The 18,739-nt window shown below is 41.4% G+C and overlaps 1 protein-coding gene across 6 annotated transcripts in view; it reads right to left on the bottom strand.

Annotated features, from left to right (window-relative positions):
* Positions 1-18,739, bottom strand: part of BICC1 (BicC family RNA binding protein 1) — a 326,137-nt gene that overhangs the window by 17,388 nt on the left and 290,010 nt on the right. For all 6 annotated transcript variants that reach the window (XM_060189826.1, XM_060189940.1, XM_060189875.1 and 3 more), the window contains 2 exons: positions 18,181-18,220; positions 17,452-17,606 (listed from right to left, as the gene is read on the bottom strand). In XM_060189826.1, the coding sequence (XP_060045809.1) occupies positions 17,452-17,606; positions 18,181-18,220 (195 nt within the window). The remainder of the gene's footprint in view (positions 1-17,451; positions 17,607-18,180; positions 18,221-18,739) is intronic.

Below are 18,739 nucleotides of genomic sequence, written 5' to 3'. Positions count from 1 at the left end.
TTTTTTTTTTTCATTATCCCAAGTCCAAACAAAAATAACGAACACTATCTCAAAGTAGTCACTAAACTTGCATGCCATCAGACCTTTATCAATTTACTTGACTGTGCTACAGGTACCCAGCCTAGGTTGTACTATATCTATGGTATTCAAGATTCTCTAATTTTCAGTTCTTGTTTCTGATGACAGTTTGGTTTATAAGGTAGCCTTGCTTTACAGGAGTCTAACAATGTTTTAGAAGTACAATTTTCACCTCTTCAAAACATATAGCCATAGCTCTCTACCACCAAAGCCCTAATATCCCTTCATCAAGATCTCTTAGACGCTCTCCATCTTTACATCCCGCTCCTCCCATTTCCTTTGTGGTATAAGGCTAAAGGATAAAGGCCTTTATTGGACGCTTCTCTTTCCTCTGTTTCTTATTTCCTCTATATGACAAATGTCATCTGGTTTTACATACATTTATTTTTTTTCTGTAGTGCTCGGTTAGTGGTGTTGAATTCCTTTGACGATTGATTACACAGAAAGCTGTTTCTTGGGTAATTACTTGAGAATCCTTTACAATATGCAACTCATGTCAAAAAAATCCCGAAATTCAATCTTTTGACAACCTAACTACACCATACCATGCCTTGCTATAAACATTTTCTTCTTCAAGGCATAAGAACACCATGTCGCCTACCTCACTGTAGCCTCCGTAAGACGTTCCTCCTCATCCTATTCCAAATGACTGATGACCCCATGGCTTTCTTCCTAGCACTCTTACCACTCTCTACACTTCCTTATAAAGTTACCTCAGCCTCTTTCAAGCAGTAATGACAGTGATAACTCACATTTTCACCTCCAGATTTGACTTCTCTGTTGAACTTTTTATAGAGGGACCAATCTCAGACCGTCATTTCACTAATGGGCATTTTCATTGTAAAATGCCTGAAATAGAAATTGCCGGTCCCAATGGTTATGCTCCAACCTACTCCCGCCACAGAATTCCTTTTACTCAATAATGACGGTGCCATTGACACAAATGCTCAACAGTAACCTCTCCCACTTGGCCATACCTCATCAACCCTGCAGCAAGTTCTGGCATCTCTAAATTGACTCCCGATCTCCCTCCTTCTCTCCATCTCAACAACTGTCACCAAATCCTCCTCTAATGACAATGTTGATTTTATTCTTCCCTCCTGTTCCAATAATATATTTTCTTTAAATTTTAAAAATATGGGGAGTCGGGCTGTAGCGCAGCGGGTTAAGCGCAGGTGGCGCAAAGCACAAGGATCGGCATAAGGATCCCGGTTTAAACCCCGGCTCCCCGCCTGCAGGGGAGTCGCTTCACAGGTGGTGAAGCAGGTCTGCAGGTGTCTGTCTTTCTCTCCCCCTCTCTGTCTTCCCCTCCCTCTCTCCATTTCTCTCTGTCCTATCCAACAACCACAACGACAATAATAACTACAACAATAAAACAACAAGGGCAACAAAAGGGAATAAATAAATAAAATAAATTTTTAAAAAATATTTCATTTATTTTTGTAGTGACAGAGAAATTGAAAGGGAATGGGGAGAGAGGCAGACAAGACACCTAAAGTGTCTTCTACTTCACCACATGTGAAGTTTCTCCCCTGCAGGTGGGGACCAGGGACCTAAACCTGGGTCCTTGTACACTGTGATGTGTGCATTTTACCAGGTGTGGAAATTACCTGCCCCCCATAATATATTTTCTATAAATTTATCTGCATTTCTAAAAATGCAACATAAAGCAAAACATTGGTAGAGACCACTACTACTATACTGACTCAAGGAACCGTCAGGATAACCACTGGTCTAAGTTTATCACAAACAGGGTGTTTTGAAAGATGCAGAAATGGGAGTCAGGTGGTAGCACAGCGGGTTAAGCGCAGGTGGCGCAAAGCCCAAGGACCAGCATAAGGATCCTCGTTCAAGCCCCGGGCTCCCCACCTGCAGGAGAGTCACTTCAAAGGCGGTGAAGCAGGTCTGCAGGTGTCTGTCTTTCTCTCCCCCTCTCTGTCTTCCCCTCCTCTCTCCATTTCTGTCTGTTCTATCCAACAATAATAACTACAACAATAAAACAACACAAGGGCAAAAAAAAGGGGAATAATTAAATAAATAATTTTTTTTTAAAAGAAAGAGGCAGAAACAATGGTTACTATCAGTCAGGAAAGTAGGAAGGAGAAGATACGTATCCTAGAAGTCTTTACTTCAGGGACCATCTGTAAAGTGGTACCCCACTTTCCTAGTGAGAGAGGATTTATGGCCATTCCAAATAAGAATAGAGTCAGACTGGTCCCAAAGAGAGACCCAAGAGATAACACCTGAACCAGACTACTTCCAACCCAAGGTCATGAGCCCAGGACTTTTGAGGGTGCCCTTTCCTCGTTGTTCTCTGTGTGATGCCTTTTAAAATAATACAACTCACTATCAAATTAGAATACTAATCATTTTTCTTAGTTTCTTAGACAAGAGTCTATTATAGCCCTGAGGGGCTGGTCTCCCTGCTAACAATAGCTAAAGTTTTACAACACGGTTTCAATATTTTACCATGGACTAAAGTGCTCCATAATTAAACCCCTGATGTCTGCTCTCTCCCCCTCTCCCTCTTCCCCTCTTTCCTCACTCTTTCTCTCTCTCTCTCTCTGTCTCTGTCTCTCTCGCTCTCTCTCTCCATCTTCCTGTCATTTTATCTTTTTCATTTTTATATTTGGTTAATCGTGGGTTACAAGACTAAGATTTCAGTGTATAATTCCACACAGTTCTGTGTCCCTGATGATAACCACCACAGTCCTCACAAACTCTTAGAAACAGTTTATTTGCTTCTGGAGTTATGTTGTGTTTTTGCAAATTCATGTGAACCAGATCTCTAGATTTCACATATAAGTGAAATGATCTGGTAGGTGTCTTTCATCTCTTTATGTATTTCACTAAGCAAAGAACAAAATATCTTTTTTGATTATGGAGTAGTATTCTGTGAAGTCAATATCCCATTATTTCTTTAGCCATTCATCTGGCAATGGGCATTTAGACTGCTACCACTCTTTGGCTATTGTGAATAATGCACCTATGAACATATACCTTTGAATTAGTGTTTGCATACCCTTGGGATAAATTCCTAAGAGTGAGATTGCTGGGCATAAGGTACTTCCACTTTTATTTGTTGAAGGACTCTCCATCTAGTCTGCCAAAGGGGCTGCCCTAGTTTGCATTCCCACCAGCAATGTAGCAGAGCTCCCTTTTCTCCACAACCCCTCCAACACCTGTCCTTTCCTGGTTTGTTGATGGAAGCCATTCTCTGAGGTGTGAGATGGAATCTCAGTACAGCTTTAATTTGCATTTCTCTAATGATAAATGAAGTGGAACATTTCTTCATGTTTCTCTGAAAGCTGTGTATGTCTTCCTTAGAAAACTGTTTATAGTTTTTGGCCCATTTTTTACTGGGTTATTTTTACTTCTTCTGTAGGCCTGTAACAATTCTGTATAGGTATTGGCTATCAGTCACTTATTGGATGCATGATATGTAAATGTCTTTTCTCTTTTACTGGGTTGCCCGGTTATTCTTGTGTAGCTTCCTTTTGGTGTGTAGAGAAGTTCTGTTGGGACTATGTGTAAGCTTGATAGAGCTTAGGGAGAACTACCCCATCCTTGGATGGAGGTCTGAGAAGATACCCTCTTGGTTAGTCCCTCTCAACCGAGGTGAGCAAAGGGGAGAAGCTCAGACTTAGTTCTTTCCTTCTTGACTCTCAGGCCCACAGAAACCCCAATATTTCTCCCCATTAACTGCAGGCCACATGGCCGCCTACTTTAAGATTCACTTACTCAAAGTCACCTTACCTTCTGATCACAGAAGAACACACCTTATCACACACTCCATCATACACCCCAGACCCCAGACAAGAGAAATTCCAAACTATATGGCCTTTTGATATCCATCTTCTCTCTGCCTCATCCTACTGGTTTAACCCCTATGCTTCTCTCAAATACCTTTGGATAATTAAGTTGCTTGCGTCATGGAGAATAACTGTCTTGTATCTCATTAATTCCTGTCATACCAGCCCCCTACCATAAGGGCAAGCTGATCTTTAAGAAACCTGTAATTTCTGACATATTTCAGTAATTCTCTTTGTTTGGTTTTCTATTTAACTCATGTCCACCTGCTAATAAATGAGATCTGAGCACGCTGCAGGTCTCGCCAGTGTCTTTACTTCGTGTCGTCTCTTGTGCGAGCGAGAAAGAACCGGTCCGTTACCTTTCCCCTGGAGATCACCCCGCCAGAGACCCCGACAAAGTTCTCTATCTTCATGTAATCCCATTTATTTACTCATGCCCAGGGAGTTGAGTCCTCAGACACATCTTTGATGGGAAGGTCCTCTGAAGTTTCATGGAAAGTTTCTTGTATAAATTTTAAGAGTTTCTAGTCTAATACCCAGATCTGTGAGCCACTCTGATCTGACTTTGGTGTATGGTGTTAGGTACAGGTCTAATTTCACTTTCATTTTTCTTCTTTTTTCGATTGCCTCCAGGGTTATCACTTGGGCTTGCTGTGGCCATTTTTTGCTTTTGTTTTTTTCACAGTTCAGAGAGAAATTGAGAGGGTGGGTGAGATACAGAGGGAGAAAGAAAGACAGACACCTGCAGACCTGCTTCACTCCTAGTGAGGTGGGGATCAGGGGTAGAGGCTGAACCATCCTGTTTCCCAGGGATGATTCCCACCTGTTGGTGGTGAATTATTCTCTTCATATGTTGTCGGAATCAATTTACCAAGATTTTGTTGAGGATCTTTTTATTAATGCTCATCAAAGATATTGGTCGATAGTTTTATTTTTTTGGTTGAATCCTTTCCTGCTTAGAAGATCAGAGAGCTGTTAGTCTCATAGAGCATGTTTAGGTGTGACTCCCCCCTCTTCAACTTTCTGGAGGAGTTTGTGGGGAATCAGTGTTAGTTCTTCTGCCAAAGTCTTATAGAATTCACTATTAAATGCATCATGGTTTAAAGGCAACAATATTCTAATATATGTTAACTCTTTTTTCAGCCACCAGGTTCCAGATGCTAACATGATGCCAATTGAACTTCCCAGGGGATACAGCCCCACCAATGTGTCCTGGAGCCCTGCTTCCCCAGAACCCCGCCCCACTAGGGAAAGAGAGAGGCAGGCCGGGAGTATGGATCCACCTGTCAACGCCCATGTTCAGTGGGGAAGCGATTAGAGAAGCCAGACCTTCCACCTTCTGCATCCCACAATGACCTTGGGACCATGCTCGCAGAGGGATAAAGAATAGGAAAGCTATCAGGGGAGGGGATGGGATACAGAGTTCTGGTGTTGGGAACTGTGTGGAGTTGTACCCCTCTTATCCTATTATTTTTGTCAGTGTTTCCTTTTTATAAATAAAAATTTTTAAAAAGAAAGCATATCATACAAAATAAAAAATAATTCATTATTAAAGCTATCTGGACCTGGCCTTTTGCTCTTGGCAAAATTTTCAACTACTGATTCAATTTGGCCTATTCAAGCGATCTATTTCCTCTTGGGCTAAGCATGGCAGGTGGTATGATTCTAGGAATGCATCCATCTCATCTAGTTTGTCCAATTTATTTGCAAAGAGATATTTATAATATTCTTGTTTGATTCTATCTCTCCATCTTCATTTGTAATTTTCTCTCTCTCATTCCTGATTGTTTTTATCATAGCTCTCTGTTTCTGAATCTAGCAAGTGGTTTATCTAGTTTATTCATTCTGTAAGAACCAGCTCTTGGTTTCTTGGATCATCTTTCTGGATTTCTGCTCTGCTTTTGACCATTTCCTTCCTCCTGCTGACTTTTGTTTCTCTTTGTTCCTCTTTTTCTAGTTGACTCAGTTATAATGTTAGAGAGTTTCCTTGAGCTCTCTGTTTGTTAATCTGGGTCTGTGTTGCTGGCTATAAACTTTATTCCTAAGCTAGCTTTTTGCCACATTCCATAAGATCTGGTAGTTGCTCTCTTCACTTTCATTGTTTTCCAAGTACTTTGCTTTATTCATATTAGTGATTTATGAAATTATTAAATAACAGGGGCACAATTCCACACTGTACTTACTACAAGATTTCTGAGTCCCCATTCCTTCTATTGGAAACTTCAGTGATTCTCCCAAGGTAATAGACATGAGCTGACTATTATTTCTGTAGCTACCTCTCTCTCTCTCTCTCTCTCTCTCTCTCTATATATATATATATATATATATATATATATATATATATATATAGTGTGTGTGTGTGTGTGTGTATATTCCAATTTTTTCTATGGTTCTGCTTTCTCTTCCATTTTAAGTCACAGCTACACCTATTACTATTTCTGAATATCTTTCTTTCCTCTTCTCTCTCTGGGTCCTGATGGAATTGGGTTTCAGAGTCCTCTAGTCATCTTCTAATATTTCTCCACCACTGGGAGTATAGACCAAAATTATTTTGGGGCTGCAGAAGGCAGAAGGTCTGGCTTCTGAAATTGCTTCTCTGCTGGACATGGGTGTTGTCAGGTCAATTCATACTCCCATCCTGCCTCTCTCTTTCCCTAGTGGGGGAAGGCTCTGGAGAGATGGGGTTCTAGGACACACTGGTGAGGCCATCTACTCATGGAGTTCAAGAGGGAATCATATTAGCATCAGCAACTTGGTGTCTGAAAGGCAGTCAGTTTTGAGGCAGGATAAAATGTTTAACAAATAGGAAACAGAAAGCAATAAAGCAGACAAGAATAGGGATTTTAGAGTGGTAAGAAGTGAAGAAGTCTATTTTAGGTATGTTCCTTGGGGTTCCATGATTTTAGATTTTTTTTTTCCTAAGCCTTTTTTTTTTTCTTTCCTCCTCCAGGGTTATTGCTGGGCTCAGTGCCTGCACCATGAATCCACTGCTCCTGGAGGCCATTTTTCCCCCCTTTTGTTGCCCTTGTTGTAGCTTCGTTGTGGTTATTATTATTGCCCTTGTTGACACAATTCGTTGTTGGATAGGACAGAGAGAAATGGAGAGAGGAGGGGAAGACAGAGAAGGGGAGAGAAAGATAGACACCTGAAGACCTGCTTCACCGCCTGTGAAGCGACTCCCCTGCAGGTGGGGAGCCGGGGGCTCGAACCGGGATCCTTACGCTGGTCCCTGCGCTTTGCGCCACATGTGCTTAACCCACTGCGCCACAGCCCGACCCCTTTCCTAAGCCTTATAGCTAACATGAAGGTGGGCTCAAAATATTTTCTGGGAAGACATAGTCAAGAGTTGAGCATAGGGCTAGAAAGCTGAATTAGGGCAGAGAGTAGCTCCCAAACTTGAAGAAAAAAAATACATATATATTACTGTTTACCACATCAGTCTGATGCAGGGTGCAGGGCCCACATACAGTCAATGAGGAACCTCTATAACCTCTGACTTCCTGTCAGTATGAGCTCGTAGTTCATGGTCACAGTTTTTCCAAGTATTTTTTAAGTTCATTTTTTTATTTCTTCAGTGATCCAGGTGTTGTTCAAGAGAACACTGTTTAGTCTCCATAGTTGGTTTGTTTTTTTCTCTCTTTCTTTTTTTTTTTAATGTCTGACCACAGCAGTGAGGCTTCTTTCTTGGGCTCAAACCTGGGTTGCGCATGTGGCAAAGTTATACAATATCCAAGTGAATTATTTCATGAGCCCTCTCCTATCACTTCTTTATCCAGCGGTCTGCCAATGGGCATTTAGGCTGCTTCCACTCCTTGGCTGTTGTGAATGATGCTGTTATAATCACAGGGATGTGCGTGTCCCATCAAATTAATGTATTCTGGTCCTTTGGATATATGCCTAGGCGTGATATTACTGGATCATAAGGTGTTTCTATTTATATTTGAGACTCTCCATACAGTTTTCCATAGAGGCTATAGTTTCATTTCCACCAACAGTGTAGCAAAGTTCTTCTTTCTCCATATCCTTGCAAATACTTGTCCTTTCCTGTTTTGTTGATGTAGGCCATTCTCACAGTTGTGAGGTGGACTCTCAGTAATGGGGCTTTAAGTTTTATTTCTCTAGTGATAATGAAGGGGAGCATTTCTTTGTATGTCTGTGGGGTATGTACATCTCTTTAGAGACCTGTCCAGATAGTCTGCCCATTTTTATTTTTTTTTATATTTTGTTGAGCTTTATGGTTTCTTTGTGAATATTTGCTATCAATCACTTGTCAGATGGATGATGTGCAAATATCTTCTCCCAATTGCTGGGATGCCTGTGTATCCTTAATATTCTGGCTTTCTTTCTACGTGTAGATGCATTTTAGTTTGATAAAGTTCCACATACTTAAGCCTGTTTTTATTTCACAAACCCATGCAGTTGAATCTACAAATACGTCTTTGATGTTAAAGTCCTGAAGTGTTTTGCTGAAATACTCACTGACCTATTTTGTACTTTCATGTCTAATATCCATTTTGGTACATAGTGCTAAGTTGTTGTCTGGTTTCATTTTTCTACATTTAGCTGTCCAATTTTCCTAAACTAATATTCTTTTTTAAAAAAAAAAGTTTTGAGAGAGGTACAGAGGAGGGGGGAGAGAGGTAGAACATCTCGTGACATTCTTCTGCTATTTCCAGACTGTTCCCCTGTGGTTCGAGGGCTGATGCACAGCAAAATGTGAGCCATCTCCCAGTTCTGGACTGATGCCTTTATGTTTACTTGTTCTGTGTCTCATTATCCATCAGAAAGAAAACTCCACGAAATGTATTTCTAGTGCTAAAGACTGGAACACAGAATATTATTATCTGTTAAGTTACGGAGTCTCATAGAAGCTTCTTCTCTACATCTGTGGGATGCTAGAAGTCAACATTTGGGGAGGAGCATAGGGAAAAGGAAGCTTTTTTATGATATTCAAGCAATCCATTCACACTGAAAAGTCAGACAGTTCAGTTATCTCTTCTGTAAAGCTCATGAAACCAAAAAAAAATTGTCTTATAACTAAAATTACCTTAAAAACATTAGACACATGAAGCAAGAAAAATACAGTACAAAAAAAGTAAGCAAAAGACTCAGAACTGATTAATTATCAGAAGCATTAATGGGGTCAAAGTGTGTATAAACATAAAGTTCTGAATTTAAATTTTAATTATATAAATCTACTCATCTAAGATATAAACTCACTTGCTTCAGGGAGCTATATCAAATTTGGCTGATCATTCTGATTTCTAGAAACATGAAGCAAAATAGAACCTTGTGAATTTCCTACTTAGTATCTAGTAACTAGTGTAAAATACTACAAATAGGGGCTGGATGGTGAGCAGCTGGTTAAGCACACAAGTTACAATGCTCAAGGACCTGGGTTCTAGCCCCCTGGTCCCCACCTGCAGGGGGAAAGTTTTGCAGTGGTGAAGCAGCAGAGCTGCAGGTGCTCGCTGTCTTTCTCCCTCTCTATTGCCCACTACCCTCTCTATTTCTGGCTGTCTCTATCCAATAAATAAAGATAATTAAAAAAAAATACCTAAAATACTACAAATAAATTTACCCCTACTTAAATATATGATTTAAAACAATCAGATAACCCTGTTACTCTTGAAATTAATTTTTTATTATTAATGCTGATTTTTTTTCTTTCCTCTAGAGAAAACAACTATCACTTTTATTTATTTATTTATTTTTCCTCCAGGGTTATCAATGAAGCTCGGTGCCTGCACCACGAATCCACTGCTCCTGGAGGCCATTTTTTTCCCTTTCTTGTTGCCCTTGTTGTTGTTGTTATTGTCATTGCTGTTGTTGACAGATAGGACAGAGAGAAATTGAGAGAGATGGGGAAGACAGAGAGGAGGAGAGACAGACACCTGCAGGCCTGCTTCACCGCCTGTAAAGCCATCCCTCCTGCAGGTGGGGAGCAGGAGGCTCCAACTGGGATCCTTATGTTGGTCCTTGTGCTTTGTGCCACGTGCGCTTAACCTGCTATGCTACCGCCCAGCCCCCATCACTGACACTTTTAAGGGCCTCATGGGATCAAAGAGGGTATCTCTGTTGTGGTGGCAGATACTGCAGGACAAAGCAGTCCTGTCTGACCCGCAGTGCTCCACTGTAGCTAGCATTAAGTGGATGGGGTCATATTTCCGAGTGAAGGAAAGAAAGCAACCACAAGTCAGCTGCCTTGAGCTTTATCTAAAGGAGCAATTCAGAACAGGCTAATTGCCCAATGCCACCCTGAAACTGGAAACAACTGGTCTAGCTTCTCAGTGATCCGAACACAGACCTCAAAGCCACTGTGCCTGGAAACTCGCTGTGCCTCAGAATGTGTGGCCCACAGCCATGGGCACCTCCTACCCCCACGTGCTTCTTCTAAGAGATCAGCATTGGATTCGTCCATTTGGTTTTATTTTCATTGGAAAAGAGTAAGGAAAAAGTGTTGCTAGTCACCGTCTATTATAAATGTTAGTGCTATAAGCAGAGAGGTGCTTAATATCTAAAATATAAACATAAAAAATACATTTTAAATCCTTTCTACTTTTCCTCAACTCCTTCTACCCCACCTGGTCCTCACAGAAATCATTTTAACCTAAAACTGTCCCTTCATGTAGTGAACATGTAACCCTAGTAACCATAGTGCACCTGCATCGTGTGATAAAACAGAAATCTATGTATTAGTAGGATACGAAAGACTGTGATGTCAATAATGTCAACCTGAACCTGACTGACCAATGATGGAGTAACCTGGAACACCAGAGGCAAACTAGTGTACGTAGAGGCTCAGAAACCAGCTGGATGAAACACCTTCACCGTTACTGACCGGGATGCTGCCGGTGCTGCCAAGGACTTAAGCACACGCGGCCAGGCTAAGTAGCTGCTTCCCCAGCTTCCAGGGACCCTCGTTCATCTGGTCGCACCAACAGACGAAGGACCATCAGTTCGGTGACACAGCGACTGGTGACCATGTTGTGAGCCTCACAGGTATCGGGTTGACTGTGTGTTGTCTGAATTGTGTGGACCCTTCTCTGGCATCTCAATAAGTAAAGAATTATTGTCTCACCCCGACACGCTCTCCGAGTGAGTCCTCACTCTTATACCTTGCTCACAACACTTGATAATGCTCAGGTTTTAACTCCCACCCTTCATCATGAGCAGAAAAGACAGAAAGGCAGGCAGATAGGAACTGTAGCAAAATATTAAATCATGTCCCGTAAGGGACCTACTCTGGGGGGTTGGTGGACTCAGGATGCCTGAGGCTAAATTCTAATCCCACACCAAGACACCACACCCCAAGAATGGTTGATTCTGTTTCTGCATTAGCAGCCTGTAAAGTGGCCCTGAGGAAAAGTAGAAGTCTAGAGGGTCACACCCTCTTCTTGACCTTTTGATGTGAACTGGCTGCTGAGCATCAGCCAGGAAGGTGGAACCAGCAGTCCAAGAAGATGAAATAAGAAAAGTCCCAGAAGGGCTGGGCCACAGACTCAGGACTCTGCATCACCCGTCTCCACAGAGGTGGTCTCGACAGCCCTGGGCAAGTGTGGAACTGATGACCAGGCTCTGACGTCAACTCTGTAGATGACTGTTTCTAGAAGGGCTGAGTAATTTCTGCTAGAAATTCCGATTCCTGGGTGATTCTCCCTACCTGATAGAGATCCTAAGAAAATTTATACCCCTTTCCCATATTAGGGAGCTACTCTCTTCCCTGATCCAGCTTTCTGGTCCTTTTCCAGTCATGACATGATCTCCCTGGACAATAACTTGGATCCACCTGCATATCAGATTTCAGACTCAGGGGAAAAAAAAAACTAGTATAGCCAGAGGCCCCTTGGAATATAACTAAAATATGCCTACATACAAAATATGTCTGCAAAATGGAGGACCCCTCCCCAACTCTTCATCTGCACTATTCTAGCCTTTAGGTTCATGATTGGTCAACAATTTGTTTGGCTTTGTATGTTAACTCTCTTTTCAGCCACCAGGTTCCAGATGCTAGCATGATGCCGACCAGACTTCCCTGGACAGATCCCACCAACCTAATGTGTCCTGAAGCTCCGCTTCCCTAGAGCCCCTTCCTACTAGGGAAAGAGAGAGGCAGACTGGGAGTATGGATCGACCTGCCAACGCCCATATTTAGCGGAGAAGCCATTACAGAAGTCAGACCTCCCACCTTCTGCATCCCACAATGACCTTGGGTCCATGCTCACAGAGGGATAAAGAATAGGAAAGCTATCAGGGGAGTGGATGGGATACGGAGGTCTGGTGGTGGGAATTGTGTGGAGCTGTACCCCTCTTATTCTATTATTTTTGTCAGTGTTTCCTTTTTATAAATAAATAATAATAAAATAATAATCATAGTGTGTGTGTTGGGGACCTGGTTAAGCACACACACTGAAGTGCCCAAGGACCTAGGTTCAAGCCCCTGGCTTCCACCCACAGGGAAAAAGCTAAGCTTCATGAGTTGTGAAGTAGAGCTACAGATGTGCTTCTATCTCTCTCCCTCTCTATCTTCCCCTCCCCTAGTTCTGTCTTTATCCAATAATAGCTAAATAAAATAAAATTCATTTTGGGGGGGATGCTGACATATGGATACAGTTTCCCTTCTTCCCGAGATAGGAGTCTGCAAAGCACTCTCACCCCCCAAAACCCCCTCCCCCGCAACAAGCCCTTAGCTACCATCAAGTATTAGGACCTCAGAGAACCCCTCTCCCCTTCTTGCCCACATCCCCAGAGCCCATTGCTTTGATGCAGTGCGCCACCTCCCGTCCAAACTATACTTTGTGTTGTCCCTTTCGGGACTTGTTTCTGAAGTCCCATCTGTAAGTGAGATCATTAAGATACCCATCCTCCTCTTTTTTCTTTTCTTTTTTTACTTATCCTTTACATGAGCCCTTCAAATTCCACCCAGGATGAGGTAAAAAGAGATGATTTTATCCTTTTTGACAGCTGACTAGTGTTTCCTTGTGTATGTGTCCCACAACTTTTTTTTTTTACCAGAGCACTGACCCAACTCTGGCTTACAGTGGTGTGGGGGGGATTGAACCTGGGACTTTGGACCTCAGTCGGGAGAGTCTCTTTGCATAACCATTATGCTATCTACCCCCTCTTGTACCACAGCTTTCTTAGCCATTCATCTGTTGCAGGGTATCTGGACTGAGCCTCATGTCTGTTAAGATGATATAAGTTGGCTCTCGATCGTTTGCATGTTACCTTTGCGATACATGAATTAAAGCATTAAGGTGAGCAGTAGAATAAAGTTTAATGGAATGAATTCAAGTTCTTTCTGCTGAAACCCATAAGACATTGATCTCAAGTCACACATTTAGCCATTCTGGGTTCTTTTTCTATCACAAAGAGTTTGTAGGAATTGACTAGACTGTAGATGAAGATACATCATATAAAGTGATTTAAGATTACTAAGGGATATCTTTGAATAAAAAAAAAAGAAATGTTGCAATTTACTTCTAGCAGGTAAGTATTCATATACACAAGCTCACTTTTGAGCTCTTGGTCCTCTTCAGGGTGAAGTTATTCAGAGGAAATAATAGTAGCTGCTACATATTACTTAGAAATTACTATATATTGGGAGTCAGGTGGTAGCGCAATGGGTTAAGCGCACGTGGTGCAAAGCGCAAGGACTGGTGGAAGGATCCTGGTTCAAGCCCCCAGCTCCCCACCTGCAGGGGAGTCACTTCACAGGCGGTGAAGCAGGTCTGCAGGTGTCTATCTTTCTTTCCCCCTCTCTGTCTTCTCCTCCTCTCTTCATTTCTCTGTCCTATCCAACAATTACAACATCAATAACTACAACAACAATTTTTTAAAAAAGGGCAACAAAAGGGAAAATAAATATAAAATTTTTTTAATTACTTTATATCATGTTTGACCAGATGCTCTCACCCATGTCATCCCCCAAATAACTCAACAGAGGAAACAAATTTGGTGAGTGAGGTCAGTCACCAGAATATCATGTTCCGTCTGCCTTTGAGTTCCTCAGCCTCTGAGTCTGACCATGAAGCTATCAGGGTGGCTGTAATTTCAACCTGCCTGATGATGCGAAAGGAAATAAAAAGCTACACACTTATTTCCAAATGATCTTACTCATATTTGGAATATTTTCACTTATATTTAGAATATAAATAACTGAAATAAATGAACTTGCAAGAAAAAGATAAGCAGAAAAAAAAAGATCGTCTGAAAAATGACAGTGATTATCAGTGGGAACTGGGGAGGGGCATGGGGGGTAGAGAGAGAGAGAGATCTTGGTGTAGTCGCCCTGAAAATTTGATGGGTATGACAAGTGGTATACAAAGAGATCCTTGATGTGAAATTATACTTTTAAAATCTCAAAATAAAGGGCCAGGCAGTGGCACGTCCAGATAAGTGCATATATTACCACACACAAGGACCCAGGTTTGACTCTCTGCCCCCTTGCTCCAAAGCTGGTCTGCAGGTGTCTATCTTTCTCTGCCTCCCCCTTTCCATCCCTTCTCAATTTCTCTCTGTCTTGTCTAGTAAAATAGAAAGAGAGAAAAAATGGGGGATGGCCACTGGAAGTGGTGGATTCATAGTGCTGGCATGGAGCCCCAGCAATAACCCTGGTGGCAATAAAAAATAATAATATATAAAAAATTCTCAAATATTATAAACCAATATTTAAGAAAAACAAACTCCCTCCTGCATTGCAGGTAGGAATATCAATTGGTCTAACAACTGTGGAGAGCAATCTAGAGAACTCTCAGAAGGCTAGAAATGGACCTACCCTATGACCCTGCAATTCTTCTCCTGGGGATATATCCTAAGGAACCCAACACATCCATCCAAAAAGATCTGTGTACACCTATATTCACAGCAGCACAATTTGTAATAGCCAAAACCTGGAATCAACCCAGGTGTCCAACAACTGATGAGTGGCTGAGTAAGTTGTGGTATATATACACAATGGAATACTACTCAGCTATTAAGAATGGTGAATTCGCCTTCTTCACCTCATCTTTAAGGGAGCTTGAAGGCATAATATTAAGTAAGATAAGCCAGAAAGAGAAGGATAAATAAGGGATGATCTCATTCATAGATAGAAGTTGAAAAACAAGAACAGAAGTGTTGGTCATTACACCAGGCCCCTGAATTGCTTAACGCTGTGGTCTATTTACATAATCATTGTTTTGCCTGCAGGGTATTGGTTTTATCCCCACTGGTTAGATGGACGCTTGCTACCTTCAGGATCTTTTTCTGCTCCACCCCCTCTCCTAGCCATTTCCTTTTCCTACTTGCCACTTCCCGTTAAAGAGATATATAAAAGGTGTTGTATCTGATCAATAGAGAGAAATTTGCATTGTGTTCCCGCTCAGCCAAGAGTTCCCAGTTCCTCTCCCCCGTCACTGAGTAAGCAGCAGCCCAGGTTGGCTCCGGTAAAGTTCTCTCCCCTGCGACACAACACAGAAGGGAAAACACAAAGCAGAACTTGGACTGGATTTGGTGTATTGCACCAAAGTAAAGGACACTGGGGTGGGAGGTCCTGAGACATGATGGCGGAGGAGGACCTACATGGGGGGTGGTTAGAGTGTTATGTGGGAAACTGAGAAATGCTACCAGCTACTGTATTTTACTGTTGATTGTAAACCATTAATCCTCCAATAAAGAAAAATAATAAATGAACTTGCAAGAAAAAGATAAGTGGAAGAAAGAAAGATAGTCTGAAAAATGATAGTGATTATCAGTGGGAACTGGGGAGGGGCATGAGGGGGCGTGGGGGACAGAGAGAGAGATCTTGGTGTAGTCGCCCTGAAAATTTGATGGGTGTGACAAGTGGTATACAAAGAGATCCTTGATGTGAAATTATACTTTTGAAATCTCAAAATAAAGGGCCAGGCAGTGGCACATCCAGATAAGTGCATATATTACCACACACAAGGACCCAGGTTTGATTAAGGAACAAGGGAAAAAATACTTATTATTGGATATAGACAGAGAGTAACTGAAAAGAGAGGGAGAGATAGAGAGGGAAAGAGACAACTGCAGCTCTGCTTTACCACTCATGAAGTTTTTCCCCTGCAGCTGGGAACCAGGGGTTTGAACTGGGGTCCTTGCGCACTGTAATGTGTAAGCTTAACCAGGTGCGCTACTGCCTGGCCCATGAGTCAGTATTTTGTAAATGAACTATTTTATATCTGAAACTGTAAAAAGATTACCAGCCACCTAACACTCCACTCTGCCAAGAGGGTGAATGAAATGGGTGGCCCTAGATATCTGAGTTGGAAGCCGAAAAATTAACATCGCAGCTTTAAAATCCCTGCCAATGAAAGCAAATGTATTTCCTAGGCACTATGGTAGGAAAAAGAGAAGTATACTTCTTAGGATCCCAGTACTTTTCATCATGTTTCTTCCACTTTGACTGCTGATGATACTGTCAACCTTTAATACAGTCTCCCAGGCCACTACTACAAGTCTAACAGTCTATAACTCTTCTATAGGAAGAGTGTTCTTTCCAGTGTCTCCAAACTATTATCTTTTTTTTTTTCTGCTTTAAAAGACAATGAAATAAACAGCATGTCTGTTGTTGTCTTTCATTCACAATCTCACGTATTACAAAGAAAATGAATGGATGGAAGAAAGATGGCAACTAACAATTACGAAATCTTTAGTCAGTGTTTGTTTTTCAGTCACAGTTGAAAACTTGTCTTTCTTGGGTTAATCCTCCTTTTCATCCACGTCTGTGTCTGCCTAGTGTCTCCAGTGTTGTGTGGGTACATGTACATATTCCCTCTCCAGCCTTACCCCGAATCTCTAAAGGTTGACAGCTAAAATCTGACACTTTCAAATTGAAAAGGCTTTGCTGTAGGAGTCACGTGTGGACTGCCTGGAACTCCCCATCTCTTCTCCAAGTGGCTAGGAAAGAGCGGCCAACATCTGGGAACCATAACATTTTGGAGCCCTTGTTTGTGATACTTCCTGCCATGTTCCCGGCACATCTGAACACGGTGAATTTTTAGCTCCTATCTGAAAAGTTATTTTTGTTGAATTTTTGCCCTCCCCTCCCCTCTGTGGCAGCCTTACTTGTGACACATTTTGGTACAGGGAATTTTTTTTAAAGACAATTCTGTAGATTATTACATCTGCCCTTAATCTCAGCTCAGCTCAATCATTTACAGTACTCTCCCCTTTAACAAAGACACATTCACCCAAATGTACATGTCCTCAGGGCCAATCAATAGCCTTGAGAGAAGATCCTAGTATAGCCAGTGGGGAGGTGACTTCACAGGTAGAACTCGGGAGCTCAGGTAAGGCCTTGCAGAAGTGAGACTCACCACATATGTTTGAATACTGCTTTGCCTTCTCTCAGAAAATACATGTTTTTGGAAAAATGATTGCAATATATAATTGTCAGTTTTATAGCAATATGCATTTTGTTGAAACAGATAGGAAAATAAATCGCCATCAGTAATTTTCCTCATGTAAATGAACACTGACTAATAGGGAAGGGGTGACCATTCTTCCTTGTGGAAGGAGCAGGTGAGGAACAATACAAGAGTATGATGCCACCAACCTCAAAAGTGGTCGTCATGGTTGGCTTATAGGACACATGATTGGCCCTTCTCAGCTCCTTGATAGTTTCTGCTGGCATGGACTTAGAAAACCCCAGGCCACTCCAGGTATTTGTGGGTGTCCTGACCTCAGTCACCACTGGTTTCTTTAACATAGCTTTGAAAAAGAGAAAAAAAAAATATATATGTATTTGGTATTCTTTTTTGTAAGAAACTTTTTTTTGTATTTCATTTTTTTAATGACAGAAAGAGAGTGATACAGAGAGAAAGACCAGAACACTGCTTGGCTTATGGTGGTGCTGGGGATTTGAACCTAGGACCTCAGAGACCCAGGCATAAACTTCTTTTTGCAGAACCATTACACTGTCTCCCCAGCCCTGTGGTATTCTTAATATATTTTTTTAAAAAAAAGTACTGATGAATTTTGTTCCTTTCATGTATGTAAACAATTCACTAACTGTTATTTCTTGATACAATCTGTCTTACAATTACTACAAAGAATATTTTTTGCAATAAGTTAAAAACACGACAAACCATTTCTTCAATGATTTACTGTTAACTCTCTCAACAAGACATATGCAACTTCATTAAATTTTATGCCACTTGAAGCAAGTATTCTGGATTTTTATGAATGTCCAATTTCTCAATTCATCATACATACTGAAAATCAAAACTAAAAACAAGATATTCAAAAAAAAGCAAAGTATCAACCATCAACATATCATACATACCTTTAGTTGCTAATAGTTTCTTTTGTTCATAATCAAAAGCCTAAAAATAAAGCAAAGAACATATCTTTATTGCCAGTGTATACAAATGACATGCCACCACTCTGTAATTAAAAAAAAAAAAGTTTTGAGCCATGAATTTTCCTGGTACACTGCCTAAATTTTACACCACGATGGGACAGAACCCAGTTCAAGTCTGATGAACCTAATTTGTGTATTCCAAACTTCTTAATTAGAATGATACATTGGTATTTCTGACAAGTAACTCATCACAATGAGTTGGAAGTTTTTCTTTAAAAGAAAAACGAGGGAGTCGGGTGGAAGTGCAGTGGGTTAAGCGCGCATGTGGCACAAAGCAAAAGGACCTGCCTATGTCGGGCATTAAACCAGCCCCCCTGCTCCATCCTGCATTGCTGATACTATGGCCTATTTACATAACCATTGTTGTGCCTGAAAGATCCCCACCCATTCCACTGATCTATCTTCCTTCTACTGCAACAGTTGCTAATGAAGTTCTACCTTCCCAGCATGACTTCTTCCTTTCTCCACCCCCTTTCCTAGC

Source organism: Erinaceus europaeus, chromosome 1 (genome assembly GCF_950295315.1).
Source record: "Erinaceus europaeus chromosome 1, mEriEur2.1, whole genome shotgun sequence".
NCBI classification, from domain to species: domain Eukaryota; kingdom Metazoa; phylum Chordata; class Mammalia; order Eulipotyphla; family Erinaceidae; genus Erinaceus; species Erinaceus europaeus.
Note: the sequence above shows the minus strand (reverse complement) of the source record. Positions and strands in the feature narration are given on the sequence as shown.